Source organism: Osmia lignaria, chromosome 8 (genome assembly GCF_051020975.1).
Source record: "Osmia lignaria lignaria isolate PbOS001 chromosome 8, iyOsmLign1, whole genome shotgun sequence".
Classification (NCBI taxonomy): domain Eukaryota; kingdom Metazoa; phylum Arthropoda; class Insecta; order Hymenoptera; family Megachilidae; genus Osmia; species Osmia lignaria.
In genome coordinates, this window is record NC_135039.1 from 6,276,883 (window position 1) to 6,290,850 (window position 13,968).

Here is a 13,968-nt window from a genome sequence, read left to right on the forward strand (position 1 = left end):
TAAATTAACTAAAACTAATAGCAAAGCGAACAAAGTATGAAAAGCAACTAGAATCGTCTTAAGCCAGAGCGCTCACTCCTACGACCTCGCTGCGCGACGGCTCGACGATAACTGAAGTTCCGAAGCCGTACCCAGTACCCACAGCATAGTGCAATGTTAACAGCGCGGACCATTAAGAGAGACAGTCTACGCTCTAGCCAATGAGTGTTGCGTATGTGTCTCATTGGTGCGCTTCAGACTGCGATTTCAAACTTTCGAACATTATACATAAACGCGCAGTATAATATTACGTATATTATTGTTGGAACCGTAATAGTAACAACAGCAAGTGTATTATCGGTATCATCTATATTTTCGCGAGTATATAGGGCCACGCTCCGGTCAGAAACTAACATAAAATAACATAAAACACATTTGATTGTGCGGAACAATGGCGTCTACATCACAGGAAATGCCAGAAAAATTAAATTTAATTACAATTTATAAATTATGCGAATCAAATGGACTCTTCAAACGCCTTCAATGTTGGGGTTTAATACCGAATATAAGTGTCCAAAGTGTGGCAGTGAATTAAAACTCATCGCAACTGGAAGACAGAACTAGTAATTATATTATATTATATTATGAGTAATTATGCAGATGATTGACGACCTCGCCGATTTTGATGACCTTGAAATATATTGTCAAGGTAATCGAAATCGGTGAAGTTGTCAATCATCCACATAATTGCTTATATTTCTTGGGGCGGGAGGCCCCCGCCTTAGAGTACGAAAATAATTATTTAAAAATAAATTGGTATTAGTTAGGGTAGCTGTCAGGGGGCGTCTGGGGGGCACAGCCCCCCAGTGAGCAAAACGAATTTAATGTTACTGTTCAAGTCGTGAATGATGGTAGTAAAATTATTTTTGCGAATATCGGGAAAATGAAGGCCGAGGGGCGGTAACATGTATAGGGAAAAGTTGTTCAGAATAGTGACCTTGACAACATATTTCAAGGTCATCAAAATCGGCGAGGTCGTCAATCATCTGTATAATTATCTAATTATATTATATTATATTATATTATATTATGTTATGTTATTTTTAGTTAGAGTAGGTTAGTTAGGCTAGATTATTTTTTGACAGCATCGATGGCTATATGTGGAAATGGTTGGAAAAGGTAGTGTACGCAAACAAAAGGCGAAACATTGTCGTAATTTAATTAGTATTCGGACCAAAATATTCTTCGCCAAATCACATTTGAAACTATGGCAAATTCTTAGGTTTGGTAATCTATGGGTAGATAACGTCCCATTGTTTGTCATAGGAAAGCAATGTGAGATAAGTGCCAACGGTAACAGATTGGGCATCATTTTGTCGAGAATTGGTATATGATGCAATGATTCTCAAGAAAGAGAAGATTGGAGGATCCGGTAAAACTGGTAAGTACATATTACTCGTGAAAATATCGTGTTTTTATGACCACTTTTTTTAGTTGAAATAGACGAGTCGAAATTCGGTAAACGAAAGTATTACCGAGGTCATCCTGTCGAAGGTCAGTGGGTGTTTGAGGGCATAGAGCGGAATCTGGCAAAGTTTTTATGGTTTTAGTGGAGGACAGGAAAAGCCATACATTGATACCGATAATAAATGAATGGATTGAAAAAGGAACGATCATAATATCTGATTTCTGGAAATCTTATGATTGTTTGATGGACGAGGGTTACATTCACCTCAAAGTTAATCATTCCATCAACTTCAAGGATCCAGAAACAGGTACTGTCAACCCTCTTACTTGTGAAAATATCGTATTTTTATTTATTTTTGTGTTTTTATGAACTTTAAGATTTTTGATGATTTAGGAACTCACACAAATGCTATTGAAAGTTCTTGGAGACACGCGAAGGGTACGATGGGGTCAGGAACTCGAAAAAAGGCCATGTTTCCACCACATCTAGCAAAGTATATGTTCATGAAAATGTGCCGCTATCAAAAGATGGACCCATGTGAAACATTTTATCGAATGGCGGGTGAACTCTATTCCCCACTAAAGTCTAAAGTGGAAATGAGCGATGAGGAGCAGTCCACTGAAATTGATGAAACGGATGAAAACTTTGCGTAAAAGGTAATATTGTATATGTTTCCGCGGATAAGTTTTTTGAATAAAATTCATTTTGAATCTAGTTTTGTTGATTTCATTCGTAAAAATCGCCATTTTTTTGTGGGGGATAAACTTAAGTTATTCCCACAATTTGCAATAAAGGCATGTCTTATAAATGTATTAACAAACTTTCGGTCGCAAAGGGTATAGCCGGATAAGATGGTCAAAAGTGCCCCCAAACCAAATTCGACTTGCTATGAACCATTCGATAGGTGATCAAGAAAAACTAGTCTGTGCCAAGTTTCAACCCTGTATCTCATCTGGGAGGGTAGTTACGGGTAAAAATGTAATTGCGAGGTTTTTGGCCAATTTCTCCTATTTAATGACATTCGAAAATTCTGAAAAAAATCAGAGACATTTCTGTTTGTGAGGCACATATTACAGAATTTTTTCAGATTTTTAAATTGAAAACTGAAGCCGTGAAAAATCAAAAACGTCAAAAAATCCTGAAAAATGGCGATTTTGTATTGAAGGAGATGAGGTCCTACAATCATATTTTTTTTATAAGTGTATATTATTGATACTATCATCCTCAATTTTTTTCAGATTTTTGGCAGAGGTGCGCCACAGTTAAAAAAATTAAAAACCGATATTTTTGCTGTTTTTTGCGTGTTAGAGTTACTTATTCGACGAATTTTCGTCTGTTATTTATCAAATACATGATATATACACTGTTCAATGTTTTTACATGCAGTGGAATAGAATAGGAATTAAACTAAATAAACCTAATTAATAAAAGTACGTTACGTCCGGTATATTTCAAAAGATTAAATGTATTTTCAACGGTGTCGGTGGTCCAGCGGTAAAGCGTCTGACTGCTAAACCGCTGGAAACTTCTTTTCGTAGGTTCGAGTCCACTCAGACTCAATCTTTTTTTTTTTGGAAATACATTTTTTCAAACTTCTACCTATATGATAATCATTAATATACTTGTTTACAAATGTTTCAATAATATTTTTTTAATATTTTGAAGTACTTTCTATTCTACCGTTTCTCTTGTCATGTATTTTGTCAGTTACAGTACTATTTAATATTTTTCATTATCTTTAACAATTCTGAATATGTAGTTTGAAAAAACTGGATAAGTTTGAAATAATGTATTTCCAAAAAAAAAAAAAAAAAATTGAGTTTGAGTGGACTCGAACCTACGAAAAGAAGTTTCCAGCGGTTTATCAGTCAGACGCTTTACCACTGGACCACCGATACCGTTGAAAATACCTTTAATCTTTTGAAATATAACGGACGTAACGTACTTTTATCAATTATGTTTATTTAGTTTAATTCCTATTCTATTCCACTGCATGTAAAAACATTGAACAGTGTATATACCATGTATGTGATAAATAACAGACGAAAATTCGTCGAATAAGTAACTCTAACACGCAAAAAACAGCGAAAAAATCGGTTTTTAATTTTTTTAACTATGGCGCACCTCTCCAAAAAATCTGAAAAAAATTGAGGATGATAGTATCAATAATATACACTTATAAAATAAATATGATCGTAGGACCTCAGGTCCTTCAATACAAAATCGCCATTTTTCAGCATTTTTTGAAGTTTTTGATTTTTCACGGCTTCAGTCTTCAATCTACAAATCTAAAAAAATTCTGTAATATGTGCCTCACAAATGGAAATGTCTCTGATTTTTTTCAGAATTTTCGAATGTCATTAAATAGGAGAAATTGGCCAAAAACCTCGCAATTACATTTTTACCCGTAACTACCCTCCCAGATAACATACAGGGTTGAAACTTGGCACAGACTGGTTTTTTTTAATCACCTATCGAATGGTTCATAGCAAGTCGAATTTGGTTTGGGGGCACTTTTGACCATCTTATCCGGCTATACCCTTTTGGAATCCAGTGCCAAAAATGTGTTACAGTGTACCTGTTCGCGTTTCGCAGTGTTTTTGCATCTCCAGCATGTTGCCTATCTAGCATGTCGAGCATGTGTGGCTTTTTTGCATGTTGAGCTCGAGCGGTTAGATTTAAATTTGGCGCTGCGCGGGGGTGCATGTGGGGTCGCTGTCACGCAGCAAGGCGCAAGCGCAAGCGGCGGGTCGGTGGTGGCGGTGTATGGCCCGGAGCTGGGCCCAGGCATTGAGACCGTGATTGGTACCCTGTGCAGGTTGAACGTCTTGGCTTGTTTCTTGAATTGCGATTTGTGCCACAGTTTTAATTTTAATCTGACTTTAAACGTGTGGCGAGTGCGATCGTGCGTGCGTCCTGTGTTCTGAAGCACTACGTGCTGTTGTTTTGTGTTCTACACGGCCCGGCGATCTTGTGGGAGAGTTCAGACGGCCAACTGAGTGCAGTGATTGGTACGGCACAGTGCGGCGATCGGCTGGATCTGCCCACCTGGCTAGCCGTGTAGAGAGTGACGCGTGTTTACGGTCACTCTGTCCCCGATTGCGGGACCCTTCCTGTGATCAGGAAGTTTATTGCAAGGACCAGGGCGATCTGCGGTGACAGCGGCGAGGCGCCATTCCATTAAGATTTAGGGTAAGAGAGATCTCTCTGCGTGCGTTATTTTAAGCATTGAATGATCATTCAACTTCGTTTATATGTATCTCTAGTTTTCATAAGTTTCTACATTTCATTATTTGTTGTTTTCCTTCAATTTCAGGCATTTAACTTGATCTAATTTTCTTTTGTTGGGACCAGGCTTTTTCCCCACTTTCGACTGGGGTCTTTTACAGCCTGTACCCGTAGAGTAGAGCCTTTAAAGGGGGGAAATACCTTTAGAACGTTGAAAAATCGCAATATTTTTTTTTTCTATAGGATGTTAGTATAACATCTTAAGAGTATGGTGCCAACGTTTTAAAGCGAAATTCGGAGCCGTTCTGATGCTATACCCCATAAACGGGACTCATAGGCGGTAGCCCACCGCGGGTATATATTCACGCGCTCTAAACGGAGGAGCCGCCGTTCATAATTCCCTCCTTTCAGTCATTGTAAACATGGTACTTTACATTGTTTGCGTTATACAGGAAAAATTATCATGCAGCCCGATTTCCTATAGCTCGAATTTATACAACTCGTGAAATATTAATTGTGTTATACAGGAGTCTATTGTACTTGTATCTGTTATATAGCGGATTCGTCGCTTTCATGCCGTTGCTAGGTTTGAAATTTTGTATTTTTAGAAAGTTTTATTGCAGGGTCATATGCGAGTCTGGTCAGTGTCAGGTCGCGCATCTGGCAACCACTTGTATATGTTAGGGTTTTCCCTCGTAGACTAAGGTATATAGTATTGTTCTAGCCAGTGACTCCAACTTTTACCGGAGTTTCTTCGCGCCTTTTTGTTAAAAATGGCTTGCTTCCTGTCCTTTTCTAGGACAGGGTATATAACCCTGGTAGAGTGGAGAAACAGAAGCATTTTCTCCAGAAACTTAAAAGTAAACAGTCAGTGTAGTTCCGAAATTTGGCCTGTGTGAAACACGGTTTTTGAAGTTCAAAATGAGTTCTTATCCGAAAGGAAATAGGGAAGTAACGTCTCGAAGATCGAATCCGCGTAAAAGACGTTTCCACGGGAATCAGTTTACAGAACAAGAAGGTGAAAGTACAGAACCGAGTACAAGTGCAGGTGTAAGTGCAAGTGCAAAAAAACTCTCCAGCAGCAGCAGTGATGATATTCATTGGAATCCCTTGCACGCATATAGGTTTATTGAATTTTACACTGTTTTTACTACACTGTCAACTCTTCTTATCTGCCGTGAGTGTAAACAAAGTGTAAAATTTGAGGAGAGTGGAAATCGGGGTCTTGGTTTCAAGCTTGTTGTTCTGTGCCGCTGTGGGCGTAAAGATATCAATTCAGGACCGCTTATTCATACTGGCTATGAAGTAAACCGTAGAATAGTATTCATTATGCGCCTTTTAGGCATTGGTAGGGAAGGGCTAAATTTATTTTGTAACCTTATGGACATATGCGACGGCTTGAGTGAAAGTGCATATAATAAAATTATTGAACATATTTACTCAGCTACCCAATCAATGTTTGAGTTTTGTTCTAAGAAAGCCGTGGACAAAGAAAAGCAAGAAAATGAGAAACACGGGAGACCAATTTTAAATTTCAAAGTATCTGGTGACGGCACTTGGAAGAAACGCGGCTTCAAATCGTTATATGGAGTAACGACGCTCATAGGTTATTATTCTGGCAAAGTTATTGATTTAATTGTCAAAAGTAGTTACTGTCAAGGGTGTACGTTCTGGAAAAATAAAACGGATACTCAAGAATATGTCGAGTGGTACGAGGAACACCAGGAAGAGTGTAGAAAAAATCACGAAGGCTCCGCGGGTTAAATGGAAGTTGATGCCATAATAGAAATGTTTTCGAGATCAGACGAAAAGTTTGGAGTAAAATATGGCAATTATATAGGAGATGGAGACTCGAAAACTTTCAAGGCAATTATGGATGTAAATCCGTATGGAGATAACTTCCAAGTTACTAAGAACGAATGCATTGGCCACGTCGAGAAAAGAATGGGCAGCAGGCTTCGAAATATTAAAAAAACAAAAAACCTCGGTGGAAAAGGCAAGCTGACTGATGCGCTTATCAGGAAGCTCACCGCATACTATGGCTTAGCCATACGAAGAAATATTGATAGCGTGGAAAATATGAAGAAAGCTATAATGGCCTCGTATTATCACTTATGCTCCACCAAAGAAAATCCAAGGCACGAATACTGCCCGGTAGGAAATGACAGCTGGTGCAAGTGGCAGAAAGCTCTACATAGCTACAGGAGCAAATTTGGACCTTATAGAACATCCTGCACCACTGCATCCAGACGTGCAGAAGCACATCCTACCAATTTACGCAGATTTATCTGAAGAGAATCTACTTGAGAGGTGCTTGGGCGGACACACTCAGAACAATAACGAGAGTTTCAACTCAACTGTTTGGCGCTTCGCTCCAAAGCACCTGCACTCAGGAATAAAAATTATTGAAATTGCAGCATATTTGGCAGCTGGCTTATTTAACGAAGGATATGCTTCAGTTTTAAGAACTATGAGTGCTTTGAATATTGTGATTGGAAAACAAGCAAAAACATACGCCGACAAAATCGACGAACAAAGAATAATTCGACAGGAGCGACGCACCTCATTAACTACAAAAGAGGCTCGAAAAACAAGAAGAGAGCAACGTATGGAGAAAAATCAGCTCTATGAGGAAACAGAAGGAATATTGTATGGCGCAGGAATCGCAGACTAGCTGGTAAGTCATTGAAATTATTGAGTTATCACTTATGGAAACTTTGAACGTGTTTATCTCAAAACTACATTTTCGAAATCGGTGGAATCAATAACTCAAAAACTACTCACTCGATCTTGCTGAAATTTTGTACACATATCTATAACAATATTGTCTTATATATGAACCTAGAGATATGAAATAAATTGCAAATAAAAGTACCTTTTTATTGCAAGATCTAGCGAAAATTTCATGTAAAATTCGAAGTTTCTGTTTAAAAGCGTGTCATTTTTCCAATTTTCAATATTTTTCACTTTCTGTAGGTTCATCTACAACCTGTAAATGTTAATTATCGAAATATGTCTTGCTGGTTTGTTTCAGATCAATGTAGCCAAAGCTAGAGCTTACACCATTCGATAAGACCCACCACAACCTTCTCGAAAAACAGGGACATAACTCCGCCATTTTTTAATATTTTGAAAAACAAAAAAAACGATATAATAAAGAAAGAATATAATAAATAATAACCAAAGTTTCAAAAATGTAAAACAATCCTTTCCTTTTCAAAAAAACGCATAAAGATAAGCTCGTTTTCATCCGTCTAAAGGTATTTCCCCCCTTAATTTTCAATTTTAATAAATTCATTTTTCTTTTGTTTTTCTATCATAAATCTTGTGTACAGTTTATTTATTACCGGTGACACCAATTCCACCTCATATCCCACCCTTTCGATATTCCAGTTATTCGGAACAGTACCACTATAATTGTTTAATGAAAAATAATTTATCTACAGAATATTTTAAATGTCAATTATGTGCCCTACTACATAAATAGATTGTATTTAGTTTTATCTTCTTCTTCCTTATCCATACTCAGAAAGTGCCAATAACTACGTATAAATGTATGCCAATGAATAAAACTACATGCCAATAACTGAAGTGTTGTGGTAATGCTTTATTCCCCATATTCTAAGTTTCCGGTTTTGCGTTTTTCCGTTATGATCTTAAAATGTTAGATATAAGTATGGTGGTTTCACATCCGCGTTCGTTACAAGTTAATTTCTTTTCATAAAATTATATTCAAGATGTTCATTCAGTATTATTATATGCACATATTATATTTATATTTCTGTTATTAAGATGGTCATTAGCAAATAATAAATATCGGTTTGAGTATGTTCAAAAGAATGTGTTATGCTTTTCCACGTGGCAAATAATATGAAGTAATGCTTGTGCCAATTACTAGGATCTGGTACCAATAACTAAGGATTTGTACAGTTCTATACTAAATTCTTTTTATAAACAAAGATTACGAAATGATCTGTAAAAGAAAATATTAGCAACAAAAAAGAAGTCTCAAATTTTTTAATACACGTAAAATCTTATAGAAACTGTAATGCATATTTTAAAATAGTGCGTTATAAAATATGAATTTGCTTAAAGTGCCAATAACTTTATCCTACATACACTAATACTGTAGGAAGCACTCGGCGCATACCAAACATTTTCTACCAGAATGTTATCAGTTATTATTTTTAATTTTACCCATATTTTTTTAATGTATTGTCTTTTTTATAAATTATAATGCTATTGATATTTTATATTTCCAGCAAGAAGGACAACTTTATGAGATATCTAAGCCATTATATTTTCACAAAAAATGTCAAAAGAGAAAATGCAAACTTGTTCGACGAAATCTTAACAGAAATTGCAAAGATTTCATTCGATTCCAAAGAAAATATAAATATGCATAATTTAGATAATTCGGAATAAATATATGTAATGTAATTAAGTACCATTTCTACCCATAGATCTGTCGAAGTGTACTTATCCTCATTTTTTTTATTGAAAATTTACTGTCACGAAAAATATGAATTTCCATAAATAATGATACTCAAATTAGGGAACATTCCTAGCAAACGGACGGATCACCAATTTGGACGTGTTATATATCGTTAAATTCTTCTTTTTTCATACATTATTAAGGTGTTAGTCTTTTTTTGCGGAAATTGTTGTGCTTTTTTGAAATGTGCTGTAAAGTCTCGAAAAAAAGTATGGTTATGATACGTTTATGAACAGAAACAAGTGACTGTCGGTACGTTCAATCTACATATGTACACTGACAATGAGTTGCATTGAACTTGTCGCAGTGAAGTTGGCTACAAATTCACTAACACATTCACGCTGCGTCGGTGAGCCGATGGGCGAGATCGACTCATATTATATTATTTGTAGTTGTAATTTATAATGTTATTTGTGGTTGTAATTTATACATTCATAATTATCATTTATATTGGTTGATACTATCTAAGTCTAGCATTTCAATATTATTCAACGTTCAAAAATAGCAGACAATATGGAAGTGACGTTAAAAATCGATTTATCGCATCTTTATCATTTTTCGCAACAATCTCATAAGAAGATCGCTATGTCACTTACCGACCAAAATGTCATACACCTGTGCACCTCTCCCATCGGCTCACCGACGCGGCGTGAATGTGTTAGTGAATCTGGAGCCAACTTCACTGCGATAAGTTCAATGCAACTCACAAGGGAACATCGGGGACTGATACACTCCGATTTTGATGAAACTTTGCATAAATATTTATTAGACCTGTTTATGAAGATAACTGTAATTCGTTGGTGCCCGTTTTTCACTTTGAGGGAGATATCAACCCTTTTATCCGAACCGCCTTTTCTATATACGTGCTTATAAATCGTAAACAACAAAAGATATAAAAAAATAGTTGAAATAAAAGTTATACCGCTTCTTAAGGTCTATAAAGCTGCGTGTAAGTTTTTTTTTTTAAATCATCCTTTTTGCAAAATTGAATTCCCCCTCCCCCTCCGTTTTGAAAAATTTTACTTTTTTTTCAATCAATAAAAGCGCCTATTTATTATGAATTCAACGATGTGTTATAGTGTATAGTTGTTTTAATTATTCCGATGGAATTTTTTGTTTAAGTTTTTTGATCTGTCTGTATTGACCGCTAACTCAACTTATACTCGCAACGTTGATAAGATTTTTGATAAGAACTATTTTTCCATTCGTTTTACATGTCATTTTCATAATTGCAAGATTAATTTCATCATCATATGATGAAGTACATTTATTTTGTAGACTTTCTACAATATACAGAGTACTTCCGATGTAGTAGTACAATTGAAAAGACGGTTAACCTACATATAAAAATAAGCTGAAAATGTAGAGTAAGGGTTTCTTATTCTTTGGGTCTGCCGTTCCTAGCGTAGACCCCCGCCGTGGCACTTACCGCGACAATAGGGCTGCTTTTACGACTTGCCACTCTTCATAAACAAATCTAATAAATATTTATGCAAAGTTTCATCAAAATCGGAGTGTATCAGTCCCCGATGTTCCCTTGTCAGTGTACTTACATAATATGAGCAGATTTAATCATCAAAGTTTGGTATACTCTGATTTTCTATTGAGTCAAAAGAAATTTGTGAAATTTCATTCAAAATTTCATCAAAAATATCTACATTTTCATCTTTCATTCTTTTGGTAAAAATGTAGTGGCTTAAGTAGCCCAGAAAATTTTCCTTTTTGCTAAAAATAGATGTGAATACTATTATTTTTTGTAAAAAGGAAATGTAGTCAAAGTATATGGGTAAAATATTATATACCAACCAACAATATTCTGGAAGAAAATGTTTCGCATGTCACCATGTACTTTCGACAAAATTAGTATGGGCCCCAGTATTTAGGTCAACAAACTTTACACTATGATTGACTTTTAAGTGTAGATACCCTTCCTTTTCTAATATGTCATGCGCCTTCCAGCTATCTGATATAATGGTAGTACCAAGTCTGATCCATTGTTTTATTATCGGTAAGAGCATTTTTGTATCTCTGTTTTCCATTGGTACTAAAAAAATTTTTCCACTTCCCCTTTCGATTCCTTCAAAAACCCATTGCCCCTCTATATAATGACCACGATTATATTTCCTTTTCCCAAACTTCGACTCATCAATTTCTATGGTTTTTCCAACACCTCCAATCATTTCACAAGAATTCAACATCCAGTTTATCATTACTTGTCTTACAAAGTAAGACCACTGTGACACAGTGTTTTTATTTAATTCTAACTCTTTGACTATATGATACTGTTCATAATTGTTTGCCAACATATACGTTAGCTTCAATACCATTTCATAATTCAATTTAGTTTTTGAAAACCAAGTACCGTGTTTAATTGATATTTTTGTATTGCACATTATTTTCTTTTTTGACTTATTTTGACATGCTGAAATTATTCTCCAACATCTCCAATTGCCATTTATCAATTTCATTACATTATCACATTGTGGACACTTTGTTTCTTTCTTAATTAACTTCTTTTCTTGTAGAAATTCGAACAGTCCTTCATTTTTACAAAATTCATGTACGTTAATCAAGATCCATGTTTTTGGTACTATATATTCACTCATTTTCTATAATATAATAAAATTGCACAGTGCTTTATTGAAATCTTTATTAAAAACTTTATTGAAACAGAAGACAATCAAAAGAAGCAGAAGAAAATCGAAAATCTTTATTCATTTGTTAATTATTTGAATTCATTTAAATGTTTAAAAAAACATCTGATTAGATGTTTCTAAAAAGAAATTAATTGTCCATAATGTGGCAATGCAATGGGAATGAAGAATGAAAAGTGGATACGTAGACTAACTATTACAGGATGCAGAATCCATTAAATATGGTACCTGGTTTTCAAAAACAAAGCTGAATTACGAAATGGTATGTAAGCTAACATATATGCTTACAAACAATTATGAACAGTACGATGTAATAAAAGAATTACAATTAAATAAGAACACTGTATCACAATGGTCATACTTTGTAAGGCAAGTGATGGAATATTGGTTATGCAATTCTTGTGAAAATTGTTGAAATTGAAGAATCTAAATTTGGTAGAAGAAAATATAACAGGGGTCATCGTGTAGAGAGGCAGTGGGTCTTTGGCGGTATAAAAATAGAAACTGACAAAATTTTTTAGTACCTGTAGAAGACACAGATACGAAGACACTGCTACCTATAATACAAAAATAGATAAGACCTGGCAGTACGATAATATCAGACAGTTAGAAAGCCTACGATGTATTAGAAAAAGAGGAATATGTACACCTAAAAATTAATCAGTGTTAACTTTGTTGACCCTATTACTGAAATATTGCCGGTCGGCTAACGCCGACCGGGATTAAATATAACGTAAACCTAACCTATTGTTTATTTTTCATTGTTGTATTTTACATTTAAGTACTGTAAAATCTGTAAAATTAAAATCAATGCATCTGTTCATATAAGTACATATGTACCACTGTAAACTTGATATACACTGTCATTTGTTTCTGTCAGTTTCTGTTCATAAATGTATCAAAAACATACTTAACCCTACTTTTTTCTTGAAAGTTTACAGCAAATTTTACACAAAAAAACGAATTTCCGCAATCAATGACATAGAAATTAGTAATGTACTCAACAAGACGAATTCAACGACGTATACTTCGTCGCAATCGCTAAACGATCCGTTTCCTAGAACTGTTCCTTCATTTTCCATTATAAATTGTATTGTAAATTTAAAACACAATTTTATATTTTTATATTGGTAATAAAAGCACAACGATTCACGTTTAAAGCAAACAATGATTCTGATTGAATTGCGATTTATGTACATTATATTTTCACTTACGGTTGCTGCTGAAGTCGAATTAGGTGGAGAACACGCGCTTGTGACAACAACGAGTATTTATTTGTATGTACATACAATAACGTATTTACGACTCTTCGCGTCGGCGCTTGTAACGGAAGTCTATTGCGTAATTGCGTCGTCTCTCAATCCTTCGCGTGCTTATCTCTAAGCCCTGTAGGTGGCACCACCGCTGTGCCGCCTGTGGGCGATCTTTTAAAGGGGAACACAAGTAAAAACGTATATTACTTCTGAATTAAACCTTATTCTCACTCTCTGCTTCTCGTGCGCTTTGTTCTCTCTAACTGCTTCTCAAAAGACTAACGACTAAATTTTGCCACAGTCGACTCTAGTACTAGCCGTGCTGAAGTAAAAATGGCAACACTGCGGGAGTCCGGTCTGAATATATCAACACCTACCCTACTCTATCTGCCTTCCGGACTCTGAGACTCTCAACCAATCAGCGTCGTCAGACTCCCGACTACTCTCTGGACTTCACATAACCTCTTTGGTTTCGTTCCAATAATTTCGCTTGTTTCAAGGTTTTTATTAACTTATATACACGTTTATCAATTCTTAAATGTTTCAATTTGATCCAAAGATAGTTTCATTTTGCTTCGTACCTAAATTTTCTTGAAACCACTGTAAATATTTTAAATATCATGCTTCACAACACCAAACTACTTCGAGAGTATACAAAATATATATCACATTTATAACAATTTTATACTACCACATCACTTCTATTTGCCATAGTTGCAACGTTTATATATTGTTTATACATAATTAACATAAAATAGTGTATATTACTACAGCTTTTAATTAAAAAAGACGTTAATTACAATTCCAAGCACAGGACTCTGTTTTTGAAAATAGGACTTCGGATTGTCACGTGAGCGGTGTTGCCGCGTTGTTCAGCATGGCTAGTACTAG

At 35.3% G+C, this 13,968-nt stretch overlaps 3 protein-coding genes across 4 annotated transcripts in view; 2 read left to right on the plus strand and 1 right to left on the minus strand.

Moving 5' to 3' along the window:
- The window catches only part of LOC117609781 (uncharacterized), a 123,171-nt gene extending 109,766 nt beyond the window's left edge, over positions 1 to 13,405 (minus strand). For both annotated transcript variants that reach the window (XR_013062619.1, XM_076689731.1), the window contains exon 1: positions 13,039 to 13,405. The gene's annotated coding sequence lies outside the window, so the exon portion shown is untranslated. The remainder of the gene's footprint in view (positions 1 to 13,038) is intronic.
- Positions 1,605 to 2,100, plus strand: LOC117609779 (uncharacterized). Its single transcript, XM_034336447.1, has 2 exons — positions 1,605 to 1,754; positions 1,841 to 2,100. The coding sequence occupies exons 1-2, from the start codon at positions 1,691 to 1,693 to the stop codon at positions 2,098 to 2,100; spliced, it is 324 nt and encodes a 107-aa protein (XP_034192338.1). The 5' UTR covers positions 1,605 to 1,690.
- Positions 6,294 to 7,565, plus strand: LOC117609776 (uncharacterized). Its single transcript, XM_076689733.1, is given in 2 exon segments — positions 6,294 to 6,868; positions 6,870 to 7,565. Coding segments are annotated over 2 exon segments (909 nt in total). The 5' UTR covers positions 6,294 to 6,439; the 3' UTR covers positions 7,350 to 7,565.
- Positions 13,406 to 13,968: the final 563 nt, after the last annotated feature.